The following is a 16,985-nucleotide window of genomic DNA, read 5'->3' as shown; positions in this document are numbered from 1 at the left end:
TTATTACCAACATAACATTATCCATTTACATATTGCATATAATTTATTTATTTAATACAAATAAATAAATATTTTTTAAATATATATAATCAAAATTAAATTTTTATGTGTACTCTTTAATTAGAATAAAGTTTCGTATGTATAAGTACACAAAATAAAATTTATATATTATATTACACATTCTATCAATGTTCATGTGCTGTTTTGATATTTCCCTATATATATTTATAATTAAAAATGACACCTTTGCCACACCAATACACTATGGATGATGCCATTACTTTTGCTGAAGGAGTTTAAACCCATTTCGCAATTGCAACACAAAAGCAATAATAAAACAATGACACCAATATGTTCCAAATGTTGAAAATATTATACAACGACAGATACTAAAAGTGATCAAACTTCATAACAGGCTCAAATGACCATGGATGGCATAAATATCATATTAATAATAATAATTTCACCAAAAAGTTTCATTCGTGAATTCATGATCAGAAAATACTACCTACATATAGGCTATAGCAAGAGGGGAAAGCAGAGACATTCGATACCAGTTAAATGAGTTCCATCTTTTATTTGACCTGGGTGAACTCTTCAAGCTTTGTGTAGAGTTTGGGAGTTGTGGGTGCAGAATGCAGGGGATGTGCAGGGACCATACATGACATAGATGACGTTTCCTAAGGTCTGCAATAGATACCGTCTTCCCGGAGCATCTGAACCAGAGATTTTGCATAAGAGATGCATACCTGTAAAAGAAAAGGAAAAAGGATCGGCACACCATTAGGATCATGTCTAGAGCCTGGAACTTCGAGGATCGCAGTAAATCAAAATCAAGTGGGCCTGAAGGCTCGGCAAACCACAACTAGGCAAGATTCACAGCTAGAGTTCCGCCGTTCTGAGAATGAAATTTTAGGATACCTCAACGCAATCATCATGTCATGAAATTTCCAGGATGGTCTTGATTTACTAGGAAATAAGTTTGGGACTATTGTTGGTCACTTATGTACAACATGGATTAAGCTATTGCCTTTCATGGAAATGGTTTAGCATTCGAAAACATCTGGCTTCTGCTTGTTCAAATTTTGAAGCAAATAACAGGTTTAAAGAACTACAAACTAGACAAGTAGGATAGTGGTTCCAGAGAATTAAATGAAAAAAAAATTATAAATAAACATACCTAGCATCAGATTCATCTGCTTGCAGTTCTAGAGCGAAAAGAGTTCCCAGTGCAACCACCCTTGATACAGAAGATGCAATGAGATCTGTTGCATGAGTTCCGCATCCATAACTGCAAGAATGTAAATGCAAGTGTGAAAACATATGTCCTTGTTTCTTAGGGGAAAAGTTCAAAGAAAGATGTCATTTAAAAGCCATAGAAAATCAACAAGTAAAAATAATATGCGGAATTGCCAACCATAAGAGGATAGAATAATGTTCTACGCTGCTAGAAAGTTTCTCACCTCGGGTATCCATCTTAGAATATAGAAAGGTATGGGAACTAAACTTGTAAAAGGTGAAAAAGGAAAAGATAAAAAAATTAACACACCTCCCTAAGCAAAATTTTCTGAGATTTTTTAGATGTGAAGTTAAGGTTTGTAATTGGATCTTTGAACCATTTAATAGATCGAGCAGCTGCTGTGCACCCCATTGCATGTGCCGAATATGAGTGTCCATGCAAAAGAGCCTTAAGCTGAAAGCAATAAAACCACATAAATGTAAGAGTTATATTTATACTATCAGCATAATGCAAATAAATATAAGGATTATAGCTAAATGCAGATGCTTTGCAATAAAATTAGTGTTTCTCCCACCAAACAATCCAAATCTGCTAACTATAAAAAAAATCCAAACAATACTGATAAGAATCTTATTGAAATCAGCTACCTAAACATCTTTCAATCCAAGTCTCACATACAGACTCCCAGGCTAATGTTAAATGAGGAAATATAATCAGAAAGGACAAATTCTTGCAAAATGTACGACTTTGGTTAGGTTGGACAGGTTTTTGGTGGACGGACAATTCTTGGATGGTTTTCCCGAGGTAATTCAGTCACTTATTCCTAAGTCTATTTCCGACCATAATGCTATTCTTTTACAAGATGGCGGAGTTGATTGGGGGAAAAAACCTTTCAGACTATATAATTATTTGATGGAGGAAAAAGGTTTTGAGGAAATGGTCTGTCACATTATAGCAGATTGCAAGAAGGATGGGAGAAAAGCTGGAATCCTAAGTGTTTTGAAGAAGTCTAAGGTTGCCATTAAGAATTGGACAGGGCAGAAAAATCAATTTCTGGGAGCCTCTATCTCAGATTTGGAAAGGAGAATTCACAAGTTAGAGGAGGACGTTCAGATGGTGCAGGACAGTTCGGTTCCAAGGAAAATCGAGGAGTTACGTAATTGTAGATCAGAGTTGTGGAAATTTCTGAGAATTGAGGAACAAATTTGGTTCAAAATTCCAGAAAGAAGTGGATTAACGATGGGGACCGAAACACTAGATTCTTCCATACTTGCGCTTCAGTGAGAAGAAAACGGAATGCGTTGAATGCCTTGTTAATTGAGGGGAATATTACTCATGATCCAGCAGTAATTAAGGCCACTGTTAAAGAGCACTTTTTTAACATTTTTCAATAATCGGTCTACTTTGGAAGTGGAAGACATTGGGTTGACGTTTCCTAGAATTTCCATGGATCAAAACATTTTTTTGGAGAAGGCATTTTCGGAGGAAGAGGTTTGGGAGACTTTAAAGTCTTGTGATAGTAATAAGGCTCCGGGGCCAGACGGATTGAACTTGGGATTTTTTAAGAAGTTTTGGTCTGAACTTAAAGGTAACATCATGCAATTTTTTTCACAGATTCCACAGGGGGAAAAATTGGGAACATGGTATTAACCACACCTTTATTACCCTTATTCCTAAGGGTTCTAATATTGGAAGTTTAGATGATTATAGACCGATCAGTCTAGTAGGAGGTGTATACAAGATTCTTTCCAAGTGTCTGTCAAGGAGGATTAGAAGCTGTATGGGAGAGATCATCAGTCAATCACAATTTGCTTTTATACCCGGTCGGCAAATTTTGGATTGCTCTCTCATTGCTAACGAGGGCATTGATTATTGGAGGAAGAAAGGGCTGAAGGGTGTTTTTAAAGTAGATTTCAAAAAGGCTTATGACACGGTTGATGGCTATCTTATTCAAGGTGATGGAAAAGATGGGATTTTGGTTCGACTTGGATTAGTTGGATCAGGAAATGTCTCTACTGCCTCCATTTCAGTGTTAGTCAATGGGTCTCCAACCGAGGAATTTCGATGGCCAAGGGACTAAGACAGGGGGTTCACTTTCACCTTTGTTATTCAATCTAGTAGGGGAGTTGCTGAATTTATTAATACTGAGGGCTGTTTCCGAAGGACTATTTTCTGGTTTGACAGTTGGTAAGGAGGAAGGGTCTTTCAAGCTCACACATTTACAGTTTGCTGATGATTTAATTATCTTCTGTGGAGCTTCGAAAACACAGATAATGAATGTGAAGAGGGTACTCAGAGTTTTTGAGGTTATGTCAGGGCTGCAACTAAATCTAAAGAAAAGCGTTTGTTTGGGATTAATATATCCCAAGAGGAGGTTCAGACCTGGGCAGCCTCTATTGGTTGTTCGGTGGGGAGTTTCCCCTCTAATTACCTAGGTCTCCCATTAGGGGCAACAAAGAATGCATCGGCTATTTGGGAACCAGTGGTGCCGAATTTTCATACTAAATTAGCGGGTTGGAAGGCTGCTACACTTTCATTAGCAGGGAGACTGGTTTTGATCAAATCGGTTCTGTCCTCACTGCCTACATACTTCTTGTCTATGTTCAAGATTCCAGTTTCAATCCTTAAGACTCTAAATTCGATCATGTCTAATTTTTATGGGGAGGGGAGGGGGAATGGTTCGAAGAAGATTCACTGGGTTAAATGGGATGATGTATGTAAACCTAAGAACGAGGGTGGTCTGGGAGTCCGGAATCTGACTAGTATGAATAGAGCATTGCTAGGGAAATGGTGTTGGAGATTTGCAAATGAGAGACACTTGTTTGGAGGAATTTTATCTGTAGCAAATACAACATTGATTCTTCAAGGTTACTGTTTGATAGCAAGGTTCCTACTCAATCTTCGTGGCTTTGGAGATCGGTGGTTAACAATTATTATAAACAAGACTCCTTTGGCTCTAAGTTTCGAAGTTTGTGTAGTTTTTATGTTGAAACGGTAAGCTTATTCGTTTTTGGCAAGATAATTGGGCTGCAGATTATCCGCTTCAGTTTTTTTCCTAGATTGTTTCGGTTTCTTCTAATAGATCAGTAAACTTTGGAGTTTGGGGAATTCTATCCTTCTGGCTGGGTTTGGGATGTTCAAATTAGAAGAAATTTAAATGATTGGGAGGTTGAACAATGGTGTAACTTGATGAGCTTTAATCTCCCTATTCTCTGTCTAAAGATTCTAGTGATGTTTTAATTTGGAAAGGCAATGGGGATGGTGTTTTTTCAGTCAGTTTCTTGTATTAAAAGGTGTGCTCTTGGATCAGACGATGGTTGCTTCTGGAATAACATTATTTGGAGAGGTTTGGTACCCCCTAGAGTTGAATCTTTAATGTGGCAGGTTGTGCTTGGCAAGCTAGCTGTTAAATCCGAACTGATCAAAAGAGGGGTTCAAGGTATCGAAGATGATTTGTGCCCTCTTTGTAAGTTGGTTGAGGAAACTTCCATGCACTTATTCTTTACATGTTCGGTTGCATGGCTTTGTGGTACAAGTTTTATAATTTTTGGAGATTTAGTTCTGTGCTTCCTGCTGATGCAAAAACCTTCTCACCGCTTGGGATGAGTTGAATTCAAATCTTCTATTTGGGCTTTCATTCTGGGGCTATCATTTGGACCATTTGGAAGGCCAGGAATTTTATTGTCTTTGAAAAAGGAAAACTTGATCATTAGAGTTATTTTTCTTATCACGGGTTAGATTGGCTTCTTGGTTTCTAGCTAAGCACAAGGACGGTTCTATTCATAAGGATTCCTTGATTATGGATCCTTCATTAGCAGATTCCTACTCGCCCTACTGCTCTATGAAGTCTTCCTCACTTCCTTGGGGACCTCCCCCTTCAGGTTTTTTAAAATTGAATGTGGACGCAGCCGTTAGTAGTGACTGGAAGAAATCGGGTATTGGAGGTATTTGGAGGGATCATTCAGGTTCAGTCCTAGGATCTTTTCATGAGCCAGCTGGTCCGGGACCTCCGACTTTGATTGAACTTAAAGCTATTCAGAGGGGTATTTTATTATATGCTTCTGCTCAAGGGAGGGTCAAAGATAGGCTGATTGTTGAGAGTGATAGCAGAGTTGCAGTAGACTGGATTAACAATGTTAATTCATGCCCAGGCGTTTATGCGTTCGTTGTTAGGGACATTGTTGACAATCTTAGAGCTTTGGGGGGGTTATAAATTGGGTTGCTAGGTCAGCTAATATGGACGCCGATGCTTTAGCAAAGGCTGGAATAGGCTAATTTTTATGTTGTTTGCTGTTTCAGTTTAGCTGTTGATTCCTGTTCGGGTGGGGTTTTTGTAATGTTGTAAGGGTTATTTCGAGGAGAGTTATCGAGGTTGTAATCTTATTTTCTTTAATGAAATCTAAGGCGCTCTTTTCCTCCTTCCAATGATTAAGGAGCTCTCAAGATCCATTAATCATGAAGGAGGTTTTTAATGAGGCCTTCTAATCTTATCAAAAAAAAAAAAAAAACATAATGCACCTTTCTTTAATTATTAAACAAATCCGTAAAAGCTACCTACACCACTCCAAATACTGAAATTAGTATTAACCAGGAAATCACCAATAGTTTCAGTTCCTTAGGTGCTTGGATGCACAAAGTAAACAAAGTAAGTTTCTAATATTCAACTTCCTCTACCAGTTTTTCATTGACATGCTACTAATTTCCCCTGAAATGCTGTCTTTATCAATGTCCTATATTTTAGTTCCTAATTAAATGCTAAATTAACACTATTGACAAAGCATAATTTCTTTGGTTATTAGGTGAAACCTTGAAGCAATATTTCTGAAAACATTAAAAAATATAATACCTTTGAATCTCCAGTAATGAATGAAAACAGCATCAGTTGCTAGTGTGGCAGCTAAAGGGATGATCCCCCCTGTCATGAGCTTAGCAAAGCACTATATCTGGTACACAACCAAGCAGTTCTGCTGCAGCCTGCCATGAAATAATGATTAACGAACTTCCAATAAATCTCAGCAACATGATTTTCCAACAAAACAGAAATAAAAAAAAATCCAATTAAAAGTGACAAACCTCTACTCCTAATCGCCAGAAACCCGTAAAGACCTCATCGAAGATTACTGGAATTCTACAGTGCCGACACTCATTCACAAGCATCCTCTGGAAAAGTGGATCAATCATATGCATTCCTCCAGCACCTTGGATAACTATAGAATAATCCAGTCATTTTGTGAGGTTAAACATTGCATAAATAGAAAATTGTGGATTAGGTAAGAGTAGACAAAAACTCTTGCTATGAATCAAAACAGTAGTTGTAAAGATAAAAATGGAACCATAAATTTCCAAATGATGAGAAGAAGAAAAAACTAGTCCTTTAACAAAAAATAATATCAAACAGTAGAATTAAAGAAATATATTTCTTGCCTGGCTCTATAATTAAGGCTCATATTAGCTTAGTCCCAGATAATGTTGAATACTGAGATAATTGCTGAGAAATATACGATGAATACAAACCAGCAAGATTTGAGTTGTCCCTGCTCTTAAGGAATATTTCATCACGATCTGAAGGCTGCCACAACCACAATATATTAGAAAATAATACCTCCCACCTCCAGCTTCTTCTCTTTTTTGGGTAAGGGAGGGGAAAGGGGTGTCGAGACCAAATCCACTTACTAATATCTTCTGGTTCGAGAGTTCCAGAATGAAACACTTCAGGAAGTGAAAGGGTCCATTTGCCATTGTGCATAAACACAGTTGGAGGATCTAGAAAAATCCCTCTTCCCGTATACCTGTTGAATTAAGAATATTTCTTAAACATTAGCCATAATTCTATTGCATATGGAATATATAATATTTTGTACCGAGTTCCAAATTCTTTCCTGCATGGATAGCGATGCTTTTGAAGCATGAAAAGAAACACATTGAAAATCATACCAAAATAGGCAAATGATTTTTGGTTAAAGATCCAGGAAATGGAAATGCTGCCATTATGGAATACCCATAAATATGAAAAACTATGTCAAACATGCTTCTACAGAAAAAAAGCACATGGCTGCTGCAGGAATCCAGTAGAAGATGATGGTGCCTGTGCTTCCATTGAACCTAAAGTATCACCATGATAAGATCCCTTAAGAGCTAGGACCTGAAATAAAGTGGCCGTTTCAGTTAATATTTCTGCAACAGAAAATAAAAAGAACACTCTTGTACTTTTACATGAAGAAGATGCGGATTATTTTTTTGGATATAATCCTAAATAGAACACAACAATGTAGTGTGATTGATATAACTGGCTCCGTGTGGTGGAAAAGCTTTATTTTATATATATACAGAATGTAAGTAATGCCAAAAGAATTACCATCAGGCTACATGAAACACTTAGAAAAGATTAAGAAGTGCTCCTAACATTTTCCTTGCTCTTGTTAGCAAAAGTTTCAGTGTCACGAGCAAGAATTCAGATACAACTGCACTGAAGAATAATATAGCCACAGTTTTGGCCAAATGATTGCCAAACACAAACAGGCACTTATATAGATGACACATGCGTGTAACACATACAACAGATACAGACCAGATGCATAAACTCATGCATGGACACATATCCTGTGAACATCCACGCAAAAAGACATTACTTAAGAGTTCAAAAAACAAAATAAAAAGGAACACAACCACATTGAATACTCACTTTTATAACAAACAAATTCACCCGCCTTGGTGCTTAAAATTAACCAAATAACCCTCTCCAGCCCCCAACATGCACCTCAAATTTTGTTTAAATTATTTAAGTATTAATAGGAGACACTGTCAGCAGCAAACCAAAAGAAAACTAAAAAAATATATGATTTAGATTAGGAAAGCGAATGGGGAGAATGTTCCAGGCATGCACTAATATATTCAGCAGAATCGCTTCACTCTACATATAACTTAAAGCCATTCAAACATTAGCTATTGGAAAAAATGATATACATAGTCAAAGCACCAAAATATAGAAAAACCCACCATTAGCTCGTGACAACTTTCAGTTGGGCTACTCTTCAATAGCTCTGGAAAAATTCCATGATCAGAAGAAAATTTTCGAAATGCCATCTTCAGAGCAATTTCAATTGCTGTAGAACCATTATCTGAAAAGTACACCCGAGTGGCCCAACCTACAGAAAAGAATCCTAACTCCTATGAATTTATTGCAATTAAATTTTAAAAAAATAATATTCAAACATAATTAAAAAGGTAGAAAACACCCATGCACCAAATTCTCATACCTTTATCAAACCAAAGAAAAGAAATCAACAAATATGAGCTCTTTACAACCATTTATAGGTAAATATATATATTTTTTTTTGATAGAAAGGGCCTCATTAAAATCCTCCTTCAATCCCCATGTTATGAGAGTAACATGAAGGAACAACGAAGGAGGAAAGGAGAGCCAAGAAAACTTTTATTCACAAGAACCAGATTACAAGATTGAACAAACTCCTACACTTCCAACGGAAGAACATAAAACTTAACACAAACATCCAACAAAAACAGGGAGGAACAATTCCTGTTAAACAACACACAATAACCAAAATCACCCTATCCCATTTAGCAAGTTTATCAGCTTCCCAGTTTGCCGCCCTTGAAATATGCCTAAAAAATATCATTTCCAATCAAAAGCGAAACTATATCCTTCACCAAGGATAGATGCAAAGGAGGGGTTAAACCCGGATTCTGAATCCACTTCAGAGCGTTAGAAGAGTCTGATTCCAAGATAACTCTCTGATTTGCGACAAAATCCAACTCCTCCATAAGACAAATCCCTCTTTGATAGCCAACAGCTCTGCCAAAATAGGAGGACCACCCCCTACTGCTTCAGAAAACCACTGAAGCAATAGACCTCTGCTATCTCGAAACAGACCACCAATCAGCAATTTTCAAATCACCTACTAGAGAGTCTAGAGGAATACCCACATCCTTGAAATGAGCACTAAACCAGGAAGCCACTCTAAATCTAACAATGAAAGATAATCTGACCAAATCCAGCTTTCCCTTCTGAAAGATAATCTCATTTCTACACTTCCATACTGACCACATCATTGCCCTAGGAATGAATCTCCAAACCAAAGAGTTAGTCATAAAATCATCCCACAAATTAGAAATTCCATGGTACACTTGGAGTCACCAATGACATCCCACATTTTCAAGAAAGAGGACCACAGACCCACACAACCCTGCAATGCAGAAACAGATGAGAAACTGATTCCACCTCCCTACCACACAGAACACAACGTTGGTCAACAATCTCTGCAACACCTCTCTTTGCTAACTCCTCTTTAACCGTACTCTATGTGCACTAGATGCCAAACAAACAATTCCACCCTTGGAGGAGCTAAACCAGACCAAATAGTCTTATCCCAATTCACTTGATTTTGCTCAGAACCAGTTGTACATAAAAAGCGTTTATACAAGATTTAGCTGTAAAATTTCCTTCACCATTCCCTAACCAAATCCAACATCATCTTCAGTAGGAAAAGGAGAGGTATTATTCAACATAGGAAATCAACTGCATCCACTGTTCTACTTCCCAATCAGCCAAATTCCTTCTCATTTGGATGTCCCACACCCAACCCGAAGCATTATTTACCCCAAAACTCTTTCACTTTACCCGATTTATTAATTGAGAGACATAAAGTCTAGGAAACAACGATTTCAGGGGAACTCACCCAACCTACATCATTCCAGAACTGCACATCTTCCCCTTTCCCCGCCTTCAAACGCATATCCTTTAAGACACTCTCCAAAATCATCACTGTTGAAGAAGTTTTTCACCACACCTTTAAATCCACGATGCACGAGCTGGCATCGAATTCTCCAAAATAATGGACTGGGATCCAAATTGTAGACGGCACAAATCACTTTCTTCCACCAAGATTTCTTTCAGAAGAAAACTTCCAAACCATTTTCCTAAAGCGCTCGGTTCAAAGTGCTAGATTAGGGACCCCTAGACCCCCCAGATTTCTTGGTTTAGAGACCGACTTCCAGTTGACCCAATGGATTTTTCTTATCAATCGAATCCCCCCAGAAATGAAGCCATGATAGAGTTAAGTTTGAGTATCACAGTAGCTGGGATTCTGAACATAGACATAAATAGACCGGAAGAGAGCATAGCACCGATTTGACCAAAACCACTCTTCCTGCTATCGACAGAGAATTAGCTATCCAACCACTCAATTTAGCATTAAATCTCGCACTATCGGATCCCACATAGCAGCCGAATTCCTCTTGTACCCCAGAGGCAGACCTAAATATTCAGATGGAAGATATCCAACCGAGCAGCCAATAACTTCAACCCAATAGATAGCTCCCTTCTTCAACATTAATTCCAAAAATCCTGCTTTTGCCTAGATTAACTTCAGCCCCACCAGAAGTTCATAATCAGTAACACTCTTCTAATTCCTCAACTCACGAATGGAACCTTTACTGAAAATTATAGATCATCCGCAAATTGAAGGTGTGACAGCTGAATGCTCGGTCCTGCAGTCCTAAATCAAACCCCGAAAACAATCCCATATCCACGCTTTAGTTAACAGTAAATGCAACAACTCCGTAGCCAAATTGAAAAAGCATAGGTGAAAGTGAACAACCCTGTCTCAAACCTCTGGAAATATGAAATTTCTCCGTTGGAGATCCATTTAACAAGACCGAAATCTCAGCAGTTGACATGCACTGGAACATCCACGACCTCCACTTTTCACCAAACCCCATTTTGCTCATAATTTGAAACAAAATTTTCCAATCTACCGAATCATAAGCTCTCATAAAATCCACCTTGAAAACTACTCCATTCAGCCCTCTCTTTCTCCAAAAATTAATACTCTCATTTGCAATAAAAGAGCAATCCAAGATATTCCTCCCCGGAATAAAAGCAAATTGGGACTGACTTATAATATCATTGAGATACAAACTCAATCTTCTAGCTAAGACCTTAGAGATGACTTTATAAAGACCTCCCACTAGGCTAATTGGCCTAAACTCTTCCGATCCCTCCGGATTTGCCTTCTTTGGAATAAGAGAAATGAAGGAAAAGTTAACCTCCGGCTCCCAAACCTTCCCCACATAGAAATCCCTAAAAAAACCTCATCATATCATCCTTCAATTTAGGCCAGAACTTCTTAAAGAACCCTAAGTTCAGACCATCCGGACCCGGAGCTTGTTGATATCCGAATGAGCATAGCTTCCCAAACTTCCTCTTCAGAAAAAGGCTTCTCCAAAGCTAAACACTGACCTTCGGACAACTTGAGAAAATCCAGATTTAATTCCTCTGCCTCCAGGGTGTTTGTTTGATTATACAACCTCTGAAAAACTCCACCACTGAAACTTTAACTGACCTAGGTCTTCAACAACTTCACCATCAACTTTGATAGCTTTTATGTAGTTTATCCTCCCTCTAATTGCTGCACTATGATGGAAAAACCTGTGTTCTTACCCCCTCCAATCTCCATTTCAATCTAGACTTTGCATCCAAATTGATTCTTCCTTCTTTTGTAACTCCATAATTCTCTCTTTGCTTCAACATAGAATTCATTGACACCAAAGAAGACCCTTGTTGCAATTTCATTTCCATATCCTGTATCACCGACTCCAGGTTCTGATTCTGCCTGGTAATTGGAGAAACCCTTACCACCCAATTTTTTGCGACATCCTTCACCCGGTTAAGAATTCTGGAAATGGGTATCGAGTTTTCCTGTGTACCCAGATTGAACAGTTCTTTGGTCAACAGTTCACTAAACCCTTCCTCCTCCAACATATAATTAAACAATCTAAACGGTTTCGGCCCCCAATTGCACTCCCTATTCTCCAGCAGAATAATATTGTGATCAGAAATGGACCTAGGCTGCAGATTTTGATGATCTTTGGGAATTGCAAAGTGGGAACTTCCCTATTATTACACCACGTGAACTGACCTCCCAATAAAGGCAAATCGATTAGATTTGCCTTAGAGACAAATCTCGAAAAATATTCATCGACATCAATTCACATCACCACCCCTTTTCTCTTCCTTCGTCAAAAGGCATTGAAATCCCCACCTAAACAAACTGGGCAGTCCACCTGTTCCAGAAAGGAAAAAATCCCTGAAAAATGGCTCTTTATCAGCCTCCACACTTGGACCATAGACATTTATGAAACAACAATAGTTTGGCATACCATCCAACCAACCCTTTAACGCCACAAATCTAGTTCGGATGACCTTTTCCTTCACCACAAATACCTTCTGACCCTTTAACGCCACATTGTTATTAGACCTTTTCCTTTCCTTTATTTTATTTACATTTTTCAAAGAAAAAAATGTGGAAAGTGATAGGCGATGTTCTCAGATGAACCAACAATTTATAAGATGAGAGAAGTGAGCCAATAATATCTAAGAGAAACAGAGTATGTACCGTTCCCCACACCATCAAGCAAAAGCTCTGCGCATTCCAAAGCTGGCTCATACACATTCTCAGGGAACATTACATGCCCAAATCTTGCAGCAGCATAACCCATATCTCTTGCAAGTTCAGTCTGAAACCACCTAAATGAAATACCGCATTAAAGAAAATTTTCAGACAAGTGACAGCTGCAAAGTAGATAAAGTAGATTACACCTCATGTCTGGGAAGGAATTAAGCTATGTTACTCAAAGTGTGAGTATTGGATTCAAGTATGTGTCTAGACCGTTGTGTTCAATCTTTCTAAGTTTTTCATGTAACTGGAGGATCCTTGAAGGGTCATATCCCATATCACAAAACAAGCTGATAATAGCTTTAAGTATTCATTATGGATATGATCAATATGAGTTTTTCAATTTACTTCAAAAGTCATATTTTCATACATAATGCCTACTTTTGAGCATTCTATATCGAGATGAATATGCAAGGGCATCTAAATAGCAATTAACCCACTGGCAGAGAGTAAGAAACTCTGTTCCCTAATCTAAACTTACGTTTCACATTTGCTTTTCTCGAACAATCTTTACAAGCAAACAAATAATAGGGCAAAATGTTAACAGAGGCCTCATATTAGGAAAAGTGAGAGATACTAGACTAAGGGGACAAAACACACCATCAGAGAAAAGAGAGGGATACAAAGAGAGAAGAAAACATAAAGATGACCTGTAAAGTAGCATCAGGTCCTTCACTCCACCAACTAGCACATGCATCAATTGTTGTGTTATGTACTCTTTGTTCCGAACCTGTAATTTAATGTACAAATGAAAAGCGAGGATTTATTTTTTATATCAGAACCTGACAATTAACTTCAGAAAGAAAAACCAAAAAAAATTGTATGCTAAAGTGGAAAAGTAGAGTATACACGGAAAATAGAAGTGAGTTGAGCTACTGGCCGTCTTATATTATATGAAATGCACAAACCTTGTACACTGAAAGTTTTCACCACAGCGTGAATCAATGACTGTAACATTAGGTGGTAAGTTTGTGCTGAGTGAATGGCCACCAGAAAACATCTCCAGCTCTTCTCGGCATCTCATTAAGTCTCCGTATTCTTTCTAAATAAGCTTCCAACATTATATCTTTCAAAGAATTAAATACATTGCAAGATTCATCATACCATTCCATTAGGTCATTTGATGGGTCTTGTAGAATGGGTGGCAGCACAAACACAGGCACTCCAGAAAGAAAAAAGAATATAAGTTAATAACCCATTACATAGCATGACCAAGGCTGATATTGCCTCAACTTTTGACTACTTCTAGTGGCGTACACAGAAAAAGTAAAGGATCGGAGTCGAAGTTCAAATGAAGAGAAAAAAACAAAGTTAAAGAACTTTAACTACCTCGTACGCAAATATGACATAATGGTATTTATTTGCAAGGCCATGATCTTCAATAACAATAGCAATAACATCATAACCTCGTAGTTTCAAACTCTCATAAGCTGAAACAGTTCCAGATATACCACCCAGCCGCCCATCCAACAAGAACACCAGAAAGCGTAGGGGCCTGATTACACATTTAACAAGAAATGCATGAAGATAACCCATATGTGTAAGAAGTTAACATTTGTAGCCATCAATATAATTATAATCCAATTTTCCAACAAGACAAAAAATAATAATTCGCAATCAACGTGAACGTGGTTTACAACTTACAGCAGATGATTCTTAAATTCACAATAAAATATAAATCCGCAATAGTAATTTTCAAATTCACAAAATAATTCTAAAAGCCGTTAAATTGTTTTATTCCAACCAGATAGAACCTGAAGGACTAATTACATTAAAGCAAAAAACTACCTAAAGAATGAGAGCACGGAGCAGACAGGGTAAAAGGAAATGAACAAGAAACGTCAGAGAAGAATAGAGCAGATACCGATAAAGATCGCATTGAAGCGTCCCCGAGGATCCGGGACTCGCAACCCCACCGGCAGTCTCCACCACACAAAAACCATCCAACCTTCCCCTCTCAACAGCATCTTCCAATAATCCTTCCTTCAAACTTCTCTCCACTTTCTTACCCAAATCAGAATCCCCCACCACTCCACCTTCCCTTTCCGCAGCCAAATGCGGAGACAGGCGCCCTCCCAAGCGTACAGAGTCTCCGAAACAAGCTCTGGAGCTACATTTCCCTCCTCCGAACCTTCCTCTCCTCATAAAACCCAATTCACACATCTCCTGTGTCACATTAAGAGAGAATCGTTCGGTTTAAATGATTGAAGCTGGGAGGGAAGAGAGAAGTATGGAATGGTAGGAGAAGAGGGGGAGCTTGCGGCGGAGAGAAGAGAGGAGAGTTTTTGGAAGAGGAAGCGGGAGAGTCAGATGGGAAGCCAGTTTGGAGAGGTTTGAGATAGAGAAATTTTTTGTTGTTGGAAGTGGAAGGGGAGAGGAGGAGGAGGAGGAAAGGCCGGTGGAAACTAGGGTTTTGCCGAGGAGGTGTTGGAGGACCAAACGATATAGGTTGGGTGGGAGAGTACGATGGTGAGAGAGGAAAATGACTTCGCATGGTGGTGGTGGTGGAAGAGGAGGAAAGACGGAGGCGGTGAGGACGGCGAGAAGCATGGTGGAAAGAGTGGAGGGTAGTGTTTGAGAATTGGAGGGTAAAGGATGGTGAGCATTCCAGTCCAGCTAAGTAGGAGGATTTGGCTCTTTCCTCTTTATCGTATATAAATTTAATCATCATTTAACTTACCCGTTTCTAAAATCAATAAGAAATAAAAATAGTTATTCAAGTGTGTTATTGCAGATTTGATTTAAATTTATTTTAATTTCAAATTTAATATATTTTATTTATTAATTTAATTTATAATTGTAATAATTTATTTAAAGTTATTAAAGTATGATATTTGCAAGTGTAATTGTATTTTTTTAAAATTAATTATAGATAAATAATTTATTCGTGTAATGTTTTGAAAATTATTGTTGTACAGACACATTGGCCCGCCTAGGCAACAGTCCGAAATGGAAATTTCTGGAGTGAGAGTCTGCAATAGCGCAGTCATCATTTTCCTTCTGCTTCTCTCAACCCCTCAAGCCAGCACCCACCGGAGCCTAATTAACCAGTTCATGACCCCTCAAAATACAGTTCGTGCTGCCATTGGAACCAGTTCATGACCCCTCAAAATACAGTTCGTGCTGCCATTGACTGCGACCATTGGTGTGTGGAACGTGAGGTTGGCGAGTTACGCTCGACGGTATGCCAACCAAAGCGTAAAGACTGCGCTTTGAGGCACTCAAACGGACCGTACGGGAAAATATCTTTTGGGGCAGTGGCTATGGGTGGAAGCCGGCTCAGGCAGTGGGCGGTTTGGGTTTGGAGAGAAAATGGTACGATTACCGGACGAATTCATGCGCCAGAGGGGGAGGAATGCGGGCAGTATACACAGATTGTGTGGAGCAGGACCAAAAGAGTGGGGTGCGCCAAGGTGGTTTGCGACGGAGGGCGTGGCGTTTTCATGATTTGCAACTATGATCCTCCTGGAATTATATTGGAGAGGCCTTACTAAATTTTTGGAAATGCTTAAAAATATTGTAAGGTTTTAGCCTTTTAGGAGCCATTTTTATTTTATTTCGAATTAAGGGCAAAACCACACCAATCTACTCATCAAATACCCTTATTTGCGTCATTAGTCTGATTCACCAATGTTTCTATGAAATGTCATTGTTTTAGAAATCCATTCACATCAAAAGTTTAATCAAGAACCATTAATGCCGATAACTGTATAATAAAAAAAAGTATATTGGGTGCACAGTACCAATGAACCATTTTACCTTTAAAATTTTATTCTTTTGAATTAATCTATTTATATACTATTTAATTTGATCATCCCATTATAAATATTTATAAATTCTTTTATCTCATTAATTTCTCATCTATACTTTCATCAAATGTAGTCCTCAAAATTATTTCTTTAAAATATAGTATTGTAACATATTTTATAATTTTAAATAGTATTAATTTATTAAATGTATAAATCTTGTTTTGAATAATTTAATATGATTAAAAAATAGTATCAATTTACAATATTTTCCAACTATTGGCAACACACACCCTACAGATACAGTTGTTAGAAATCAATACTTTAAGAGAGAACAATACTCTCTCTAATTACTCGTGTCACTCAATAGATTCATAATATTATAAATCTTACTTATACATGTAAAAAATGTTATATATATATATATGATTAAAAAAGTTGTTTAAATTAAAATCAATTGATACCATAATATTGTTTGATTAGTCTGAAATGATTATAATAAATCATAATATTATAAATAATTTA

General features: G+C 37.8%; 1 protein-coding gene and 2 pseudogenes across 1 annotated transcript; 1 reads left to right on the top strand and 2 right to left on the bottom strand.

Annotated features, from left to right (window-relative positions):
- Positions 1-387: 387 nt before the first annotated feature.
- On the bottom strand, positions 388-1,689 carry LOC120117869. The gene is made up of 3 exons (XM_039138053.1): positions 1,550-1,689; positions 1,181-1,291; positions 388-749 (listed from the first exon to the last, which is right to left on the bottom strand). Exons 1-3 carry the CDS (start codon positions 1,675-1,677, stop codon positions 509-511), a joined length of 480 nt encoding a protein of 159 aa, XP_038993984.1. The 5' UTR covers positions 1,678-1,689; the 3' UTR covers positions 388-508.
- A 4,082-nt stretch (positions 1,690-5,771) lies between these two features.
- On the bottom strand, positions 5,772-15,329 carry LOC120117764 (annotated as a pseudogene).
- Positions 15,330-15,657: 328 nt separating this feature from the next.
- LOC120117557 lies at positions 15,658-16,235 on the top strand (annotated as a pseudogene).
- Positions 16,236-16,985: the final 750 nt, after the last annotated feature.

This window comes from Hibiscus syriacus, unplaced genomic scaffold (assembly GCF_006381635.1).
Source record: "Hibiscus syriacus cultivar Baekdansim isolate YM2019G1 unplaced genomic scaffold, ASM638163v2 tig00110321_pilon, whole genome shotgun sequence".
Taxonomy (NCBI): domain Eukaryota; kingdom Viridiplantae; phylum Streptophyta; class Magnoliopsida; order Malvales; family Malvaceae; genus Hibiscus; species Hibiscus syriacus.
The sequence above is the reverse complement of the archived record's forward strand: the minus strand, read 5'-3'. Positions and strand labels throughout refer to the sequence as shown.

Coding starts and splice junctions, on each gene's coding strand:
- LOC120117869 (XM_039138053.1), bottom strand. CDS start 1,677: ATGGACACTCATATTCGGCACATGCAATGGGGTGCACAGCAGCTGCTC. Junction 1,292..1,549: donor AGAAAATTTTGCTTAGGGAG/GTGTGTTAATTT, acceptor ACATTCTTGCAG/TTATGGATGCGGAACTCATG. Junction 750..1,180: donor GCAGATGAATCTGATGCTAG/GTATGTTTATTT, acceptor TTTCTTTTACAG/GTATGCATCTCTTATGCAAA.